We start from the raw sequence: 15,745 nt of genomic DNA on the forward strand, positions 1-15,745 counted from the left end.
AACCAGAGGATTCAGACAGTGCAGATAATGCATCAGAGATTTTCTCTTTGTCTTGTGGCAACAAAAGGAACATGGGGACACATTTTAAAGTAAAAATGTTCCTACATAACTTACTGATGTGTCCTGTAACTTGTTTGAAACAAAAAGAGAGTAAATGAGTGTTTTTCTTTGTTATGCATTCCGGCAGTGGCTCAGTCTGTAGGTCAGAGGTCATCACTTTTATGAACTCACTTTTATGTGATTTCTCCTTTAAAGATCTATCCCTTCCTTTTATTCATTTTTATTGCTTTATCTTTCTCTTCTTTAAATGTTTTAGTCTTTAAATGTTTCCCTTCCTGTATTCATTTTACTGTTCTCAGTCTTTTTAAATTCCTACTCCTCTTATCTTTTAACTCTTCATCTCTCTGTTTCTTTATTCATTTAACCGATCTCCTGTTTATCTCTCCTTTTTCTCTTCATTCTGTGTTTACAGCCTGTGATGTGATGTCGTCCCACTCTCCTTCAGTTTTAATATTGTTCTCTCCTGGTTGATTTTAAACTCATTCTCCTTCATTGTATTGAACTGCCTCTCCATACCTGCCTGTTGAATATTATTCCTGTTATTTGCATTTATATAATTTTACCGTCTCTGTTGATCTCTGTTCTGTTGCTGTATTTGCTTTGTCTGTCACAGCACTTTGTCAACATTTGTTTTTAAAGGTGCTATATGAATAAAGATATTATTATTATTATTATTATTATTATCAACTACATGTGTACAAGCACCAGCTTTTTCTTGATGGGGGGGGGGGCTTTAAAATATGCTTGCACATAAGCTGACAGTTCTCAAGCCCAATGTCAGGTTGGCCTTCTGACCTCGTATAATCAGCCGGTCCTGAGGAAAGCTAGGGCCATACTTGTGATCCCAGATTACCCACTTCAGTGAGTTTGACCTTTGACCCTCAGGTCGTTGTTTTAGAGCTCCTGTGAGGAAGACTAAAAGACTCCAGGTCTCTTTTTTACAAAGTGCAATTAATATGTTAAACAACAATTAGCTATTTGTTGCTCTTTTTGCACTTGAATTGCACATTTGCACATCTCCACTTTGCACTTTAATAACCTGAATTTCCATTATGGTGCGGGCTCTTGACTGATTTTATTGCGCTGCTTTTATTTAGTTTTATATTTTGCTGTGTTGTTTGATTTAAAAAAAAAAAAAAGTTTTGGTTTATGTTTCATGGTGATGTTGTCCTTGTGTTTCTTGTCTTCTGTGTGCTCCTGTTGCGATGTGAATTTCCTCTTGTGGGACAATAAAAAAAAGTCTGAATCTGAAGAAGTTGGTGTCAGAGGGGAAATGTAATTTCTCCCATTAACTCAATGCGAGTATTTCAGCCTTGTGATTTTATTTGTATGTTTATCGTTTAATCACCTGAGTTGATTTGTATTTTTAGGGCCGGATGGGAAGCTTTGAGGGGCCGGATTTGGCCCTCCAGTTAATGATTACTGCTGTAAGGACTTGGGTATGGAACTGGAGGATCACCGGTTCAATTCCTGGTTGGACAAAAGTATAGAAGTTGGAGAGGGTCCAGATCACTTCCTGAGAGTTGCAGATGTGCCCTTGAGCAAGGCACCGAACCGTCACCACCTCTGGCACGCTCCCCGTGTTGCAGCCTCACTCTGTCATCTCTCCATTAATGCATGTTCACAGTTCCTGTTTGTGCATGTGTGTTTGGTTTTGCAAAATGTGTCATGTACAGTAGAAAGAGATTTTCCCTTTATGACATCACAAAGGGCAGTAACCCCTCCCCCAGGTGGGTGACACTCCCACAGCTAGGTGTTTGTTCTGCCCTCTGAGTCTGCCTTCTCACCGTAAACAACAGGACATGGAGTGAGAAAGACCGAGTACACCCGAGCCCTTCCAGAGAGGGGGGCGTGGTCAGACACAGCTCATTTACATATTTAAAGGTACAGACACAGAAACAGTCTGTTCTGAGCAGGGCTGAAATAGAGGGGTTTATAGACATGATCAAATACAGGATCAGAGTGGATTTAGAACAAGAAACTTCACACACGTGTTTTGTCTGGTTAGAAGTAAAAACCTGTTTGTAATAAATTCAGCAGCTTTGGTTTTACATCAGAGCAGAAACACGACATTCTTTCTGCTTTATTTGAATGCTTTAATGGGACCAACCAGCACGTTGGAGATGTTTGAGTGCTACAAATAAAAACAAAAAATAAAATAGTGCTTTTAAAGCTTAAAGTTAAAACCAATAAAACAAATCTCATGGAGGTACTTTCACATGTTTCTTCTGGGTCTTTAAGATCAGGCGGCACCGCTGTTACATCACACTGAAAAGTAAAAATATGGCCTCCACGAGGTAACCGAGGGAGGGGTCATCGCTCCTCCGAGGTTTTTTCTTACAACGCCTCGAACTCGTCGATCCTCTGCTTGGTGTTGCCCATGCGGATCTGACGCAGGGTCTTGTACTTGTCGCGGCCGGCTCGGACGTTCTCAGCGTGGAGAAGGTCCATCTGGGTCTTCTTACTGTCTTGTTGGGCGTCTGCCAGCTCTGAGCTCAGGGCCTGCGGAGGAAGGGGACACGTTATTAAACACACTGTGATGTTCTAATGCACATCTCAACACTTCCTGAGCTCTTCATTTATCTGCTCCGATAGCTCTGCAGGAAGTTTCCCACAATGACTTCCGGAGACCGATCTCGCTCGTCTCTCAGCTGGAGGTCAGGTGTTTTTTAGCCATCCAGAAGAATCAAGCGTTGTTTCATCACAACACAATCTGTCTGGTGGCTGCAGTGCATTCTGGTCTATGATGAATTTGTCTTTGTGTGATTTGTGTGAAATGCTGCAGGCCAGATGGAGAAGTTTCCCTTCAGGCCTCAGATAACTGAACACATTTTAAGATTCTGAGCAGACGTGCGGCCCCAAGAAGAAATGAGTCCTCTAGACCAGGGGTTCCCAAACTTTTACCCCCAAAATAATGATGCGAGAGACCGTTTTTGGAAGGCATCTCGCGACCCCCACTTTGGGAACCACTGCTCTACATCATGTACGATATTCTGCTTCTGTGCTACAGGATTCTCTCTAAGTACAGATGTGTAATATGAGCTCTACTGTTTATCCAAATAAGAGCTTCACCTCTCTTCTGATTCTTGACTGATTGAAAGTTAAGTTAAGAGAGCATTTTAAATATGGCGTCCGCCATCATTGGGCTTCATAAAGGCTCTCCAGAAGCAAAGGGTGACGTCTCTGGAACAACGTCCTTATTTTATACAGACTATGGTCCAAATTTATTTTAACTTGTAAACCATCACATATTAAATACGTGTTACAATTCACTTAGCAGACGTACATCAGAGAGTAAGTACAACACTAATCCATTCATACACCGCCACCGAAGCAGAGGGAGCAATGTGGGGGGGGAGCATCAGACATGTTGCTCAGCTGGGAATTGAACCCTTGACCTCCCGGTTGAGAGGGGTCAACTCTACCAACTGAGCCACAGACACAGTTACATGCACTCTTTGTAGTTCAGGTGTAAATACAAAGTAGAAAAACTACAACAAACATGGCAGAAGAAGGATGGTTTTCTGTGCGTTGTGTTTCCCGGGACCCTGAACTCACCAGCAGCTGTCTCTGCAGGCGTTCGTTCTTCTCCGCCTCTGTGACTCGTTCCTCCTCCATGCGGTGGTCGTTGAAGTCCTGCGTGGGCAGCTCGGCGCTGTAGGTGCTGTTCTCCTCGCTGTGCTCGTGGTCGCTCTCTTCGTCCGAGGAAGAAGAGGAGGAGGAGGAGGAGGAGGAGGCTTCAGGAGCAGGAGGTGCGGCAGGAGGTGCGGCAGGAGGTGCGATCGAGGAGCTCTTCACGATGAGCAGCTCCTCCTTCGTCTTCATCAGATTCTCCTCCACTTCGTTAGCCTGAGATCAGGAGGAGAGACGTTTTAGTTTGGATAACTGGGACGATGCACAAAACAGATCTAAAGGAACATATTACAAGTTCAGTGTTTTGTTAGTTCTCCAACTTCATGCACACACACATAGACACATAAATTACAGTAACATACCATACCATGGAAGAAAAAGAAAAGACAAAACAAAAACAAACAAAAAATAACTTAAAAATAATTTAAGAATACTAAGGAAAAATAATAATAAAAAGATATAATAGTAAAATAAAAAACAACGATATAACAGCGATATGCGTCAATTCCTTCCTTCTTACATACAGAGCACACGGCTCAAAAGGTTTACTTTCTGGGGGAACATCACGATGCATAAGTCATGTCTTCTGCAGATAATTCACAACCTGAATCCTTTTAAAGATACTCTCAGTATCTTTAAATATTTATGTGACACTTCAAAAGTACAGATATCGTTTTCTCCAACTTCCTCTGGTCCTAAATGCGTCCCAGAAAGCAGGGGAACTAAATGTAACCGTCGTTTTTTTTTTGTTGTAAGTGATAACCCAAAAAAATGAACAAAATCATTTCTGAATGATTCAGTGACGTGAAAAAAAAGAGGCTGAAAACAAAAGTGAAAGACACAGAGGAGATCGATGACAAACTCACCTTCGAGCTCCAAACTGAAGCTGTTTGCAAAAAAGCTGATCAGCGTGTGCACATTCTAAGGAAGCTTAGGAATTTGAATGTTGACAGCACTTTTATGAAGATGTTTTATTCCTGTTTTATTGAATCAGTTTTTACTTTCTGCATGGTGACCTGGTACGGATCACTCAGCGCCAAAAGCCGCAACAAAAAGGCAGGGCATCGTTAAACTGTGAGTTAGAATCTCAGGATCGCCCCTTTCTGACCTTTCTCATTTATATAGAACAAACTTAAGAAAGCTCAGTCAATCTTGGCAGATCAAAGTCATCCTTTGTCCAAGGACTTTAAGATGCTGCCATCAGGCCGCAGATTCAGCCTGCCAGCATGCAGGACAGAGAGGATGAGAAACTCATTTGTTCCTGCTGCCATCTCCTTTTTAAACCACTAACTGTGTTACCTCTGTCTCTTACCTTCTATATTTATTTATTGTCCTTTCTATGTTGTTTGCTGATTGTGGGCTGTATGTGTGTTTTTCTGCTGACTGCAAGACAAATTGCCCTCTCGCAGGGATAATAAAGACAACCTTGAGACTTGAGACTTTGCGCTCTGACATTTCCCCAGGTGACCCCTGAGACTTAAAGGAGCCCGTACGTCCTTTTGAAGGCGTGTTGGAGACCCACCTTGTTGTGCCATGACTCAGCCTCTTCCTCCTTTTCTCTCTTGGCCTCCTCCAGCAGGAGGAGCCTGGCGGTGTACTCGGCCAACTCTGCAGCCTGCGAGGGAGAAGGGGGAGGAGGAAGAAACCATGACGTCAAAAACACCCCAAGAAGAAACACCTGTTTACTTCAGCTGACTTCAATTATCTGCACAAAATAACTTATAGATAATCATAAAAACATAGAAGCGGCCTCGATACAGCTTGCTTTAGTTCAGCTAAATCCTGGTTATCAGACTTCTTTTGAGACTTTAAAGTGAGAAGGAGGTCTGGATAATTCCTCGAGCTTTAAGAGAAATATATTCCCAGGACAATCCCCACAAACACAGCGTGTATCAGTGTAAGCAGATAATGAGTGTTTACCCTGAATGTGGGACATTTTTATGACGCTCTGTCTCTCACGACTCTCTCACGTGAAGGACTCGAGCACTCCTTGTACTCACCAGCTGCTCCTGGCTCTTGAGCTGGTCCTCGGCCTGCCTCGCCAGCTCCTCCTTGGCTAATATGGCCTCCATCCTCTCAGCCTCCAGCCGGGCCGCCTCCTGCTCCACCCTCCTCCTCTCCTCCTCCAGCCTCATGGCTCTCTCCAGCTGCTCCTTGAGATCTGAGGGACAAAATCAGTGGGGGATAAAGTATCTTAAATATAAACTGTACACTTAAGACAGAGAGAGCCCAGACCTTGAAACACAGAAAAGTCTAAACACACTAACAAGACTTCTACAGATATTTACAGCTCAGGAATCACTTTGACAAAAACATTTAAATCATTTAAGGCACTGAGGGTCTCATTAATTAATTTTAACTTTAAAACAAGAAGTCCTCCTGTTTCTGTACGACCATGATGAAGCCAAAGTACTCAAAGCGGGTTCAAATCCCACCTGTGGCTCCTTTCCCGCATGTCTTTCCCTACTCTCTCTCCCTGATTTCTGATTCTATCCACTGTCTTATCTCTCAATTAAAGGCACAAAAAGTCAAAAAATAAATCTTTATTTTTTTATTTTTTTTTAAATTGCATTTTTTTAATGTAGTTAAAGCGTTCAACCACAAGGGGGCAGTAGAGCCCAGTTATCACTCAACGTGCCTTTTAACTGTGTGTGACAGGTTGACTCACCTCTCTCTGCTCTCCTGGTCATCTCCTCAAACTCGTTCAGCTTCAGCATCATCTCATGTTTCTCTCTCTCCATGTTCTCCTTCTCCTTCTCCATGGCCTCCCTCCTCTTCTTCTCGCTCTCCAGCCGATCCCTGCAGAGCACGACGACAACAAACCACAGTACGCCCAGGACGAGATGAAACCTTACAGCCTGAAATTTCCCATCTCTGACTCTTGAGTGTCCTGTTCTAACTGTGTGACATCTTTCCCCGTACCTCTCCATCTTCTTCTGCATCCTCTCGTCTTTGGCCTGCGCCTTCATCTGCTGAACCTCGATGGTATCGGGCTTGCGGCGGCGCATGTACAGCTCGTGGTTTCCCATGCACAGCTGAAGGATGCGTTTGTTCACTCGCAAACGAGGAGCGTAGAAAATGAAATCCTGGAGAGAAAGAGAAAAAAAACGACAGGAAGGAAGATCAGAGAAGGTTTGGTTTTTGGCTGAAATGTTGAAAGCATTTTTATTTATTTTTTATAAATTCATTAAACAAAAGAAACATCTTAAATGTCAAATTTCTTTAGGATTTAGAAAGAAAAACAAATCTGGATTTGATAGGAAGCTTTCCTCAGGCCCAGTTCTATGAGGGGTGCAAAAGGTTGCATTGCACCCTCCTTTTAAATTTCTGCAGGATTCTGCTACTTGTTACAACATGATAGGAATGATGCAATGCGGTATAAGACTGTTATAAATATTTAATCATTAACAACCTAATGAAGAGTGTTGTAAAATACTTACAGTAGCTTTCTTGTCTATGGGCTTGATGATGAATTTCTTATCGTTGAAAGAAATGTTTCTGATTTCACTCCAGGGGAACCCAATCTTTGGGGTCAGCCTGGAAAGAAAAAGGACGATCAGATAAATTTAAAGGTTACATGTTATTTAAAATCCACTTCCCCATGTTCCTCTAACCCTAACATGTGTCTCTAGTCTGTCTACAAACCCCCCAATGATGAGAAAAGTTCATCCTCTCCGTCTTATGCCTGCTCCACTTTTCAGAAAATGTGTGCTCAAACAGGCCATTTGGAGATGTTCCCTTCATGACATCACAAAGGGCAGTAGCCCCTCCCCCAGGTGGGTGACACTCCCACAGCTAGGTGTTTGTTCTGCCCTCTGAGTCTGCCTTCTCACCGTAAACAATAGGACATGGATTGAGAAAGACCGAGTACACCCAAGCCCTTCCAGGGAGGGGGCGTGGTCAGACACAGCTCATTTACATATTTAAAGGTACAGACACAGAAACAGCCTGTTCTGAGCAGGGCTGAAATAGAGAGGTTTATAGACATGATCAAATACAGGATCAGAGTGGATTTAGAACAAGAAACTTCACACACATATTTTGAGGAGCTCTGAGACTTATTTAAACTGAAGAAGAGGAGGAGGATATGTGACCTTTAAGAGCGAGTTGAAACAGTTGGTTTGGTCGCAGTGAGATCTTGTAAGTTCATGTTGTGGTAGAATGAAGTGAATAGGGTCAATGGCCTTTTAAACAACAGCAGCCATGCGGTCATGTTATTAAAAGCTTGACCGACTGGAGGGGAAAGTAGCAGAGGTCGATGACCGCTTGTGTGTTTCCCTCCGCTCTACAACTCATCAAATCGATATAAGCTAGCAGCTACACGTCTGGTGTTCTGAGAGGACTCATCAGTCATTTAAGCAGTTATGTCATTGACTCTTTGTTTGTTTTTACTTGTTCTGCTTCTCGTAGATGTTCAGTCCCAGGGCGTCGACTCCCATCAGCAGGTCCGAGCCCTTCTTGTTCTTGATCTCAAAGTAGTTGACCCCGTACATCTCCAGGTCCTGAGCGATCTTCAGGTACTCGAGCATGGCCTCCTCCCTGTTCAGATAGAACAGACGCATGGTCAGGTTCAAACACAATCAGCAACTTTCTTTGCTTTTTACCTGTGGCACCTTTTCTTTGTTAATAATTTAAATTGTAGGAAAAATACTCTCCACATCAGTCTCACAATACGGGAAAAATCAAGCACAAAAAAAAAAAAAAACGTTTCTGTGCCGAAATGTTGCTAATAAATGTATTTTTGATGTTTAGACAGCTGGTTGTATTTCTTTAAGTACTTCAATATGAGCAGCAGATTTATGTCGGAGTGTTTCTCGCTTACTTCAGCATGTATCTGTGCTCCTCGTGCCAAACCTGGATCCTCTCCTCCCACTGATCTTTGGTCAGCTTGTGTTGCTCCAGCACTCTGAGGGGAAGGACGACAAATCAGAAACAAGCCCTGAATCCATCTATACCAATCTGAAAAACAGTAGATGTTTCACATCACGTTTCACATCTTTAGTTTCTTGAGTGTTGCAGCGCTGCTTCTGTCGCTCACATTTGTATTCTCTTAGGGTCGTATAACCTGTCGACCTCGGATCATTTGCAATAATTCTAGAGGACTTCTGTGTTTTAAATCGATCGTGTCAGTACTTTGGAAAGAGAAAATGAAAGGGCAGATTACTGACTATATTTCAGAAACGTCTCTAATGGACATTGGAAGTGTTACCCTTGGCGTCGGCTGTTTTTTTGTTGCTGCGCTCTCAGTGGAAAAAAAAGTTCAACTTTTGGAACAGCACCCTGCTCATCAATGTCCCTTCTTCCTACAATTCTACAATTCACTTAGCAGACTCTTTTATCCAAAGTGACGTACATCAGAGAGTCAGAACAACACAAGCAAGGATCTAGAAAAAAGGGAACAATGTCAGTAAGAGCAAACGATCAGCTTTGAGTCTGATTGGACACACAGGTGCTGACAGGAAGTGACCAGAGGCAAAGCACAACATTGAGGGCAGTTCTTGAGAGCTCTAATCAGTATAGAAACCATCTTATAAGTCGTCGTAATCAAACAAAAACCATCGTCATTACCATCATCATCATCAATAATATGGAGACCATCATCATTAAGTTAGTAGGTATTCATGAAAGAGCTGGCTCTTTAGCTTTTTCTTAAAGGTACAGAGGGACCCTGCAAATCAAAACCACCGGGGGGCGACAGAGGAGAAGAGTCTAGTCAGAGACTTAGGACCCTGTTGGGAAGGTTGGATCAGACGCCTTTCATTGGCAGAGCGTAGTGGGCGGGAGGGAGTGTAGACCTGGATTAGAGAGTTAAAGTAAGGAGGAACCGTTTTTTGTCGATGTTTTCTAAGCAAGCAGCAGAGTTTTACATTTCCTCACCTACCAATCAGAATCAAGAAGGGGGCGGGACTTCTGATATCAGATGTGTCATCAAAGATTGATTAGGAGAAACTAACTGTGTGTATTTGTCGACTGGAGTCATGCTGCTGCGTTCAGAGCACAGAACATGTTTCTTACAAACTCGTCTCTGGACAGTAGATCAAAAAAATAAATAAAAACCTTGAAACCAGCTCCCTCTCACCTCTTGGGCAGCAGGCGCTCAGAGGCCAGGTACCCTCTCTGATGCTCCAACCTGTTGTATTCTCCGTACTTGGCCTGGATGGCGTATGAAGCCAGGAGCACGGCGGACTCTGGAGGGCAGTACACATCGCTTTCTAGAATCTCCTCCTTCACCTGCAGGAAGAAAAGCCTCCGGGTGACGTCCTGGATCAGCTCGTCGTTCACATCCTCGGGGTAAAACTTGACCCGGAGCTTGAACAGCAGCGGACTCTCCCTCTTCGGCTCCTGGGCCATCACCTGAGAGCGGCACAGCGGGTATGGGAGAGACACTGTAAGGCTTGTTTGGTTTTGTTGATTGACAGTGAATTTGAGATGAATAAATCAGAGGAGATTAGACGAGTAAATCTAAACAGCAGCGTTACCTTCTTCTCAGGGTTCAGCCACGTGAGGAAACCTTTGGCGTCGATGAACTGAAGGCCGAAGTACCAAATCTCACGCACACCGATTGTCCTGGCAACCTGAGACACAGAAACAGAAACATGTTGAAGATTCTTCTTCCTCTGTTGTTTTATCATTTATCACACTCTGTCATCATAACTTTAATATTCCACCTCTGACAAAACAGCACAACACCAGCTGATAAAAGCTACAGACATTAAACCGGCTCCAATATGAGATTAGATATTACATATCTAAAGTCGTTTGGTAATTTAAAGGAGCAGTATGTAACTCTGACCCCTAGTGTTTAAAACAGGTACTGCAGTCTTCAGTGTTTATCCAGCTCTGCATGGGTCTGTAAACCTTTCTGTGTTCTAACCTCTCTCCATTTTTCAAAAGCATCTCCAATATTGATCCTAGTTTGAGCACGTTTCTGCTCGTGGAGCTTATTAGAAACATGCAGAGGCTTTTTAGGTCGGGTACAATCACTTCTATCTGAACCACTTCTCTTGCCCGCTTCCATCGCTGCAACACCTGTTGACCTGATAACTGCTCTCATATCTGGCAAACTGAGGGGCGTCCAAAACGGCTGTGTGTGTGTGTGTGCGTGTGTGTGTGTGTGTGTGTGTCTTAAAAGCGCCTACCTTCTCTGGTCCAAACAAATCCAGAGCATTCAGGAGCAGAATTTAGACTTAAAAGGAGGATAACCTCCATTTGGGGTTTCCCTTTAAACCACCTACCGCCTAAACAGCTTTCTCCGCAGTACCCTTTTTAAACACTAGGTGTCAGAGTGACATATTGCTCCTTTAAATAAAGAAGGTTAAACACATAAAAATCAGGGTGAAGTCTTCTCGTCCTCTCGTACTGACCTGGTCAAAGAGCTGCTTCCCCGTTGTGTTTGGATTGAAGGAGAACTCCAGCTCGGCGTCCATGGTGGTGACGCGCACGTTGACCTGCAGCAGAGACGTGAGGAGAATTTTCAGTTTGGAAACAATCCATGAATTAAACATTTTTTACCCTCATATGACACCTGAATCCATCAGTCGTAACATCATGGTACAGTCTGTGATTTTGCAGAAACGTTGCTTTTTAACCTGACTATGGAACATCTCTTGTGAGTTATAAAGTCAGTTGTGTAAAGGCCTCCTCCTCTCAGGTGGAACTGTGAAGTGGATTGCTCATAAACCATAATTGCTCACTATCTAATTAGACTTTGGACTATGCTTGCAAGGTGCCACAAGGTTGCACAGATTAAAAAAATATCATAACACGAGCTGCTCAGCGAGTTGCCTTAAGAGACGGACACATTTTAAAAACCCGAGGGCGATGAGTTGCACGTTTGTGTGACTCTGCAGATTGGATCTGAATTTGGATTTCAATTTTTTTTTACAATAAAGCACGACAAACATCGGAGGACTGCGTGACCCCTCGACTGCAGGCCAGGCCCAGGCAGGCAGGAGTTACACAATCGTTTTTTTTATGAAGCTGCAGTGGAGCACACCTCTGCTGTCATAAAGATAAACATCCACTGAAAAACTGGAACATACGTTAATAAAAGCTCCAACGGGTTTCTTCACTGTTTCCACCATCACAAGGTAACGTCTCCTCCCTCTGAAGCGTTCCTCACTGCTACCACGACTCTCCCTCGAATCATTGACCGTGCTAATCTCCACAATGGAGGAGTGATCCATTAGAATCAATCAGTTTGTTAATAGATTACACTTTTATCCTTTTAAAAGCACTCCAAGAACTCTCTCGTAGGAGCAAACTGTTCCAATTTAAACCCACAAGTCAGCACTACTTCATATTTAACACTTTGCAGAACAACAGACACAACATCAGCTGCCTTGAGTCATTCATTTGTTTGAGTTCAAGTTGGTTTAAGCCTTTTGGACATCTTCATAACTCGTCAAAAGAGGTTTTTCTTCTTGGATTTTTTAATATTAGCGTGGAGTAGCTGGAAGGCCTTCCTCATCAGATGGATGATGCTCTACCTGAGGGCGTTTAGGAGTCACAGCAGATTAAACATGAGGGTTTCTTTTTTTGTTTTGGGATGTCAAATGGATTATTCCTGACAATCTCACACAATCACAGGGAAAGAAGGAAGCTTTTAAAGTGCGAGTGTTTCTTGGTGAAAGCAGCTCTCGACCCTCCAGTGTCTTTAAAGTTAGTTATTATCTGCTCAGTACGTCCACAGGTCAACAAAAGGCCCATTCCTAAACCACACAGGAGGGTTTTAGTGGCTCTTTTCCTGCTGTGAATGTGTGCAGCATGGGTCAAACTCTACGTTTTGGTTAATGAGTAAATGCCAAGAAGGAGAGGTGCCTCTTGTAAGTAACTCTCCGGCTCAAACACAGAACAAAAGATGTTATTTAAACCGTCAGAATAAACTTCATCAACTCTTAAATGTGTTGTCTTTCCTCTCATGTAGTGAAGTTTAAATGTTTCAAAAGATTATTGTAAAAAAATAGAGATGCCTTGCTTACAAATGTGGACCGGGAAGAGACATTTCAGCGACGCATTAAAGATCTGGACAAAAAGAAATCGGGGGTCTTACTGTTTTGGGCATCTTGGCTCTGTGTGGTGGGCGAGCTCCAGCAGAAGAAAGTGTTTCCCAGGCGGACCGAGGCTGCAGTGGCTGACTCCCAGCACAACCTCCAGCTGATAAAGACTGGTGCTCGGCTCTCGCTGGCAGACTCAAGGGCAGGGCTGGTTGTCCTTTGAACTCGGCTGTAGATCACTCAACAGTGACGTGGGGAGGATCAGCCCGTGTTACTATCACACTCAAGTGACAGATTCACCTTCCAGCGCGGCTCTCTGAGACACACAGCTCCACCCAAAGACAATCACCCTGTCTCAGCACCTGGACTGACCTTTGATCGGAGCGAGCGAGGGAGGCTATAAAGGCCCGGACGTACTATTTATGCTGCCTGTTTGGAGGAGACTGAGTGAGTCATGAGCTGCAATAAAGAAAATCCAACTGAGAAGTTTAACATTTACAAACTTTATTAACAATTGTACAAAAACAAAACCAGGTAGAAAACAAATCGACTAGTTACTGATCGTGTAAACTAGAGGTCAGTGTTGTAGTCCGAAACAGAGTGACCAAGACCAGAGTGCTCAGAGACCAGGACAAGACTGAGACGTTTAGGGATCCAGACCGAGTCAAGACCAAGAACAAGACCATGAATATCAATAAAAAATCATCATCTTGTGAGCCTGTCTGTGGTGGTCTTGACCGGTCTTGAATTCAAACCAGAAGTCCGTCCAGTCTGAGACCGAGACTCCAGTTTGAGACGAGACCTTCAAAAAGTGGTCTTGAGACTAGTCCTGAGACCAAGACCGATCTCAAGTACTACAAGACTACTAGAGGTGTCATGATAGTATTTAATCTTTGATATGATGCTGTTTACATTAAAACGATATCGATGTCTGTTTCGCACAAACGTCATGACCATTCCCACTGGGAGGACTGGGGCTGGTAAAGGTTCTGAGGCTCTGGGAGGCAGGTATGAACGCCTCATAATGAAGACAACAACAACATGAAGAAGATGATTCAAACTAATAACAGAAGTTTGTTTAATGAGGTTTTAATTTGTCAGAGCTCTGTGGTCGTTCAGTCAAACCTAACAACAGGCTGAGAGCTGGAGCTGAGGCCGTTACACCGCGCCCACCTGTCAATCAGGTCAGCTACACGCCTTATTGTGAATAACTCTTATCCTTCATCAAATCAAAACTGATGAGTCATCAAAACATTCACCCCCCGTACAGTGTGTGTCCATCCAGACATGAGCTAATCACACCTGTTTGGTTTTTTTAACCAGGCTGTAAACATGTTCATCTCTGCTGTAAAACAGGCTGTTTAGAATGGGTGTGTATGTGACTTCCTGTGCTTCTGCAGCCAGCCTCTAGTGGACACTCCAGGAACTGCAGGATGATTTTACACCTCAGCATTGGAGGTCGCTACTTGGTCTGAGAAATAGCACTTCTTTCCTCTGAGGTTGTGAGAAGGGACTTATATTGTGTGCAGCAGTAAATGTTTCAGGTTTTAGATTTTTGATAGAAGAACAAAAAGTTGTGTAAAAGTTAAGAATTTTGTGGTAAAAACAAAAACAAATTGTGAGGTTAAAAAAAGTCACACGAGTTAGTCAGTTCCTTATGGGGCCGTATTTCTGATGTTGTCTTTTGTGTACCTGTCGTGTCTTGTTGCCTGCTGCAGATCTAATTTACTCAGTCTGTAGAGACTTGGGTTGGAAACTGGAGGGTCGCCAGCTCAAGTCATGGTGCGGACCAAAGTGTGGAAGTTTGAGAGGTGCCAGGTCACTTCCCGAGTACTGCTGATGTACCGTTGAGTAAGGTAGTGTGTGTTGAAGTGTTGTTTGAGGGATTGTTCACATTAGGAGCTCTCACAGAAAACAAAGGATCCTGTAAACCTCCAGTTCAAGTATTTGAGCTTCTGATTCTGGTAGAAGAAGAAGCAGCTACAAAATCACTTATAAAAATGTGATTAGAACTCGTCTTTGATTTGAAAGTGAGGCTGGTCCTCCGGTTTGAAGTCTTTGTCAGGACTTCCGTCTGCTGTGAGGATGCGAGATGCCGTGTAACCAACGATGGGATATTTAGTTTTGTACGTGCCTTCAAAAACACTTTCCAGAGACTCCAGCTGCTCCTCGGTGAGGCCCGTCTGTGGATGGAAACAAAGGAGAACAACAAGTTCGTTAAGAGAGTTCTGATTTGGGGTTTGGTTCCCTTCTCAGCATCATCATCACTCCATAAGAGTCCCTCTGCACCTTTAAGAAAAAGCTAAAGACCCAGCTCTTTCATGAATACCTACTAACTTAATGATGATGGTCTCCATATTATTGATGATGATGATGGTAATGACGATGGTTTTTGTTTGATAACGACGACTTATAAGATGGTTTCTATACTGATTAGAGCTCTCAAGAACTGCCCTCAATGTTGTGCTTTGCCTCTGGTCACTTCCTGTCAGCACCTGTGTGTCCAATCAGACTCAAAGCTGATCGTTTGCTCTTACTCACATTGTTCCCTTTTTTCTAGATCCTTGCTTGTGTTGTTCTTACTCTCTGATGTACGTCGCTTTGGATAAAAGAGTGAATTGTAGAATTGTAGAATCATCTTTATTGACGGACTCAGGAGTCCATTAGAAAACAGATCAAAACAAACAAACAGAACACCACCAACATTATAAAAGACAGCTGGTAATGTGACGATCGAGACATGAGCTAATCACACCTATTTGGTTTTTTGAACCAGGCTGTAAACATGTTCATCTCTGCTGTAAAAACAGGCTTTTTAGAATGGGTGTGTATGTGACTTCCTGTGCTTCTGCAGCCAGCCTCTAGTGGACACTCCAGGAACTGCAGGATTTTACACTTCAGCATTAGCTTCATTTTTCAACACAGGAAGTTGTAATCCACATAGCGCCCTCTGCTGGTCAGTGTAATACAATGACACTCAAATAAAGCGGTGGAAAAATCAAGTTATATCCGCGATAATAACAGCCGATACAGATAGTCACTGGATATGTTAATGT

At 43.2% G+C, this 15,745-nt stretch overlaps 2 protein-coding genes across 2 annotated transcripts in view; both read right to left on the reverse strand.

The window, feature by feature from the left end:
- Positions 1-1,979: 1,979 nt before the first annotated feature.
- ezra (ezrin a) lies at positions 1,980-12,974 on the reverse strand. The gene is made up of 13 exons (XM_065966480.1): positions 12,746-12,974; positions 11,058-11,141; positions 10,173-10,268; positions 9,773-10,047; positions 8,516-8,599; positions 8,086-8,232; positions 7,134-7,230; positions 6,616-6,779; positions 6,362-6,492; positions 5,694-5,854; positions 5,216-5,308; positions 3,619-3,909; positions 1,980-2,562 (listed from the first exon to the last, which is right to left on the reverse strand). Exons 1-13 carry the CDS (start codon positions 12,755-12,757, stop codon positions 2,398-2,400), a joined length of 1,800 nt encoding a protein of 599 aa, XP_065822552.1. The 5' UTR covers positions 12,758-12,974; the 3' UTR covers positions 1,980-2,397.
- Positions 12,975-13,176: 202 nt separating this feature from the next.
- The window catches only part of nenf (neudesin neurotrophic factor), a 3,692-nt gene continuing 1,123 nt past the window's right edge, over positions 13,177-15,745 (reverse strand). The window contains exon 4 of the mRNA XM_020656578.3: positions 13,177-14,872. Coding sequence (XP_020512234.1) covers positions 14,696-14,872 — 177 coding nt within the window. The 3' untranslated portion in view covers positions 13,177-14,695. The remainder of the gene's footprint in view (positions 14,873-15,745) is intronic.

This window comes from Labrus bergylta, chromosome 18 (assembly GCF_963930695.1).
Source record: "Labrus bergylta chromosome 18, fLabBer1.1, whole genome shotgun sequence".
NCBI lineage: Eukaryota > Metazoa > Chordata > Actinopteri > Labriformes > Labridae > Labrus > Labrus bergylta.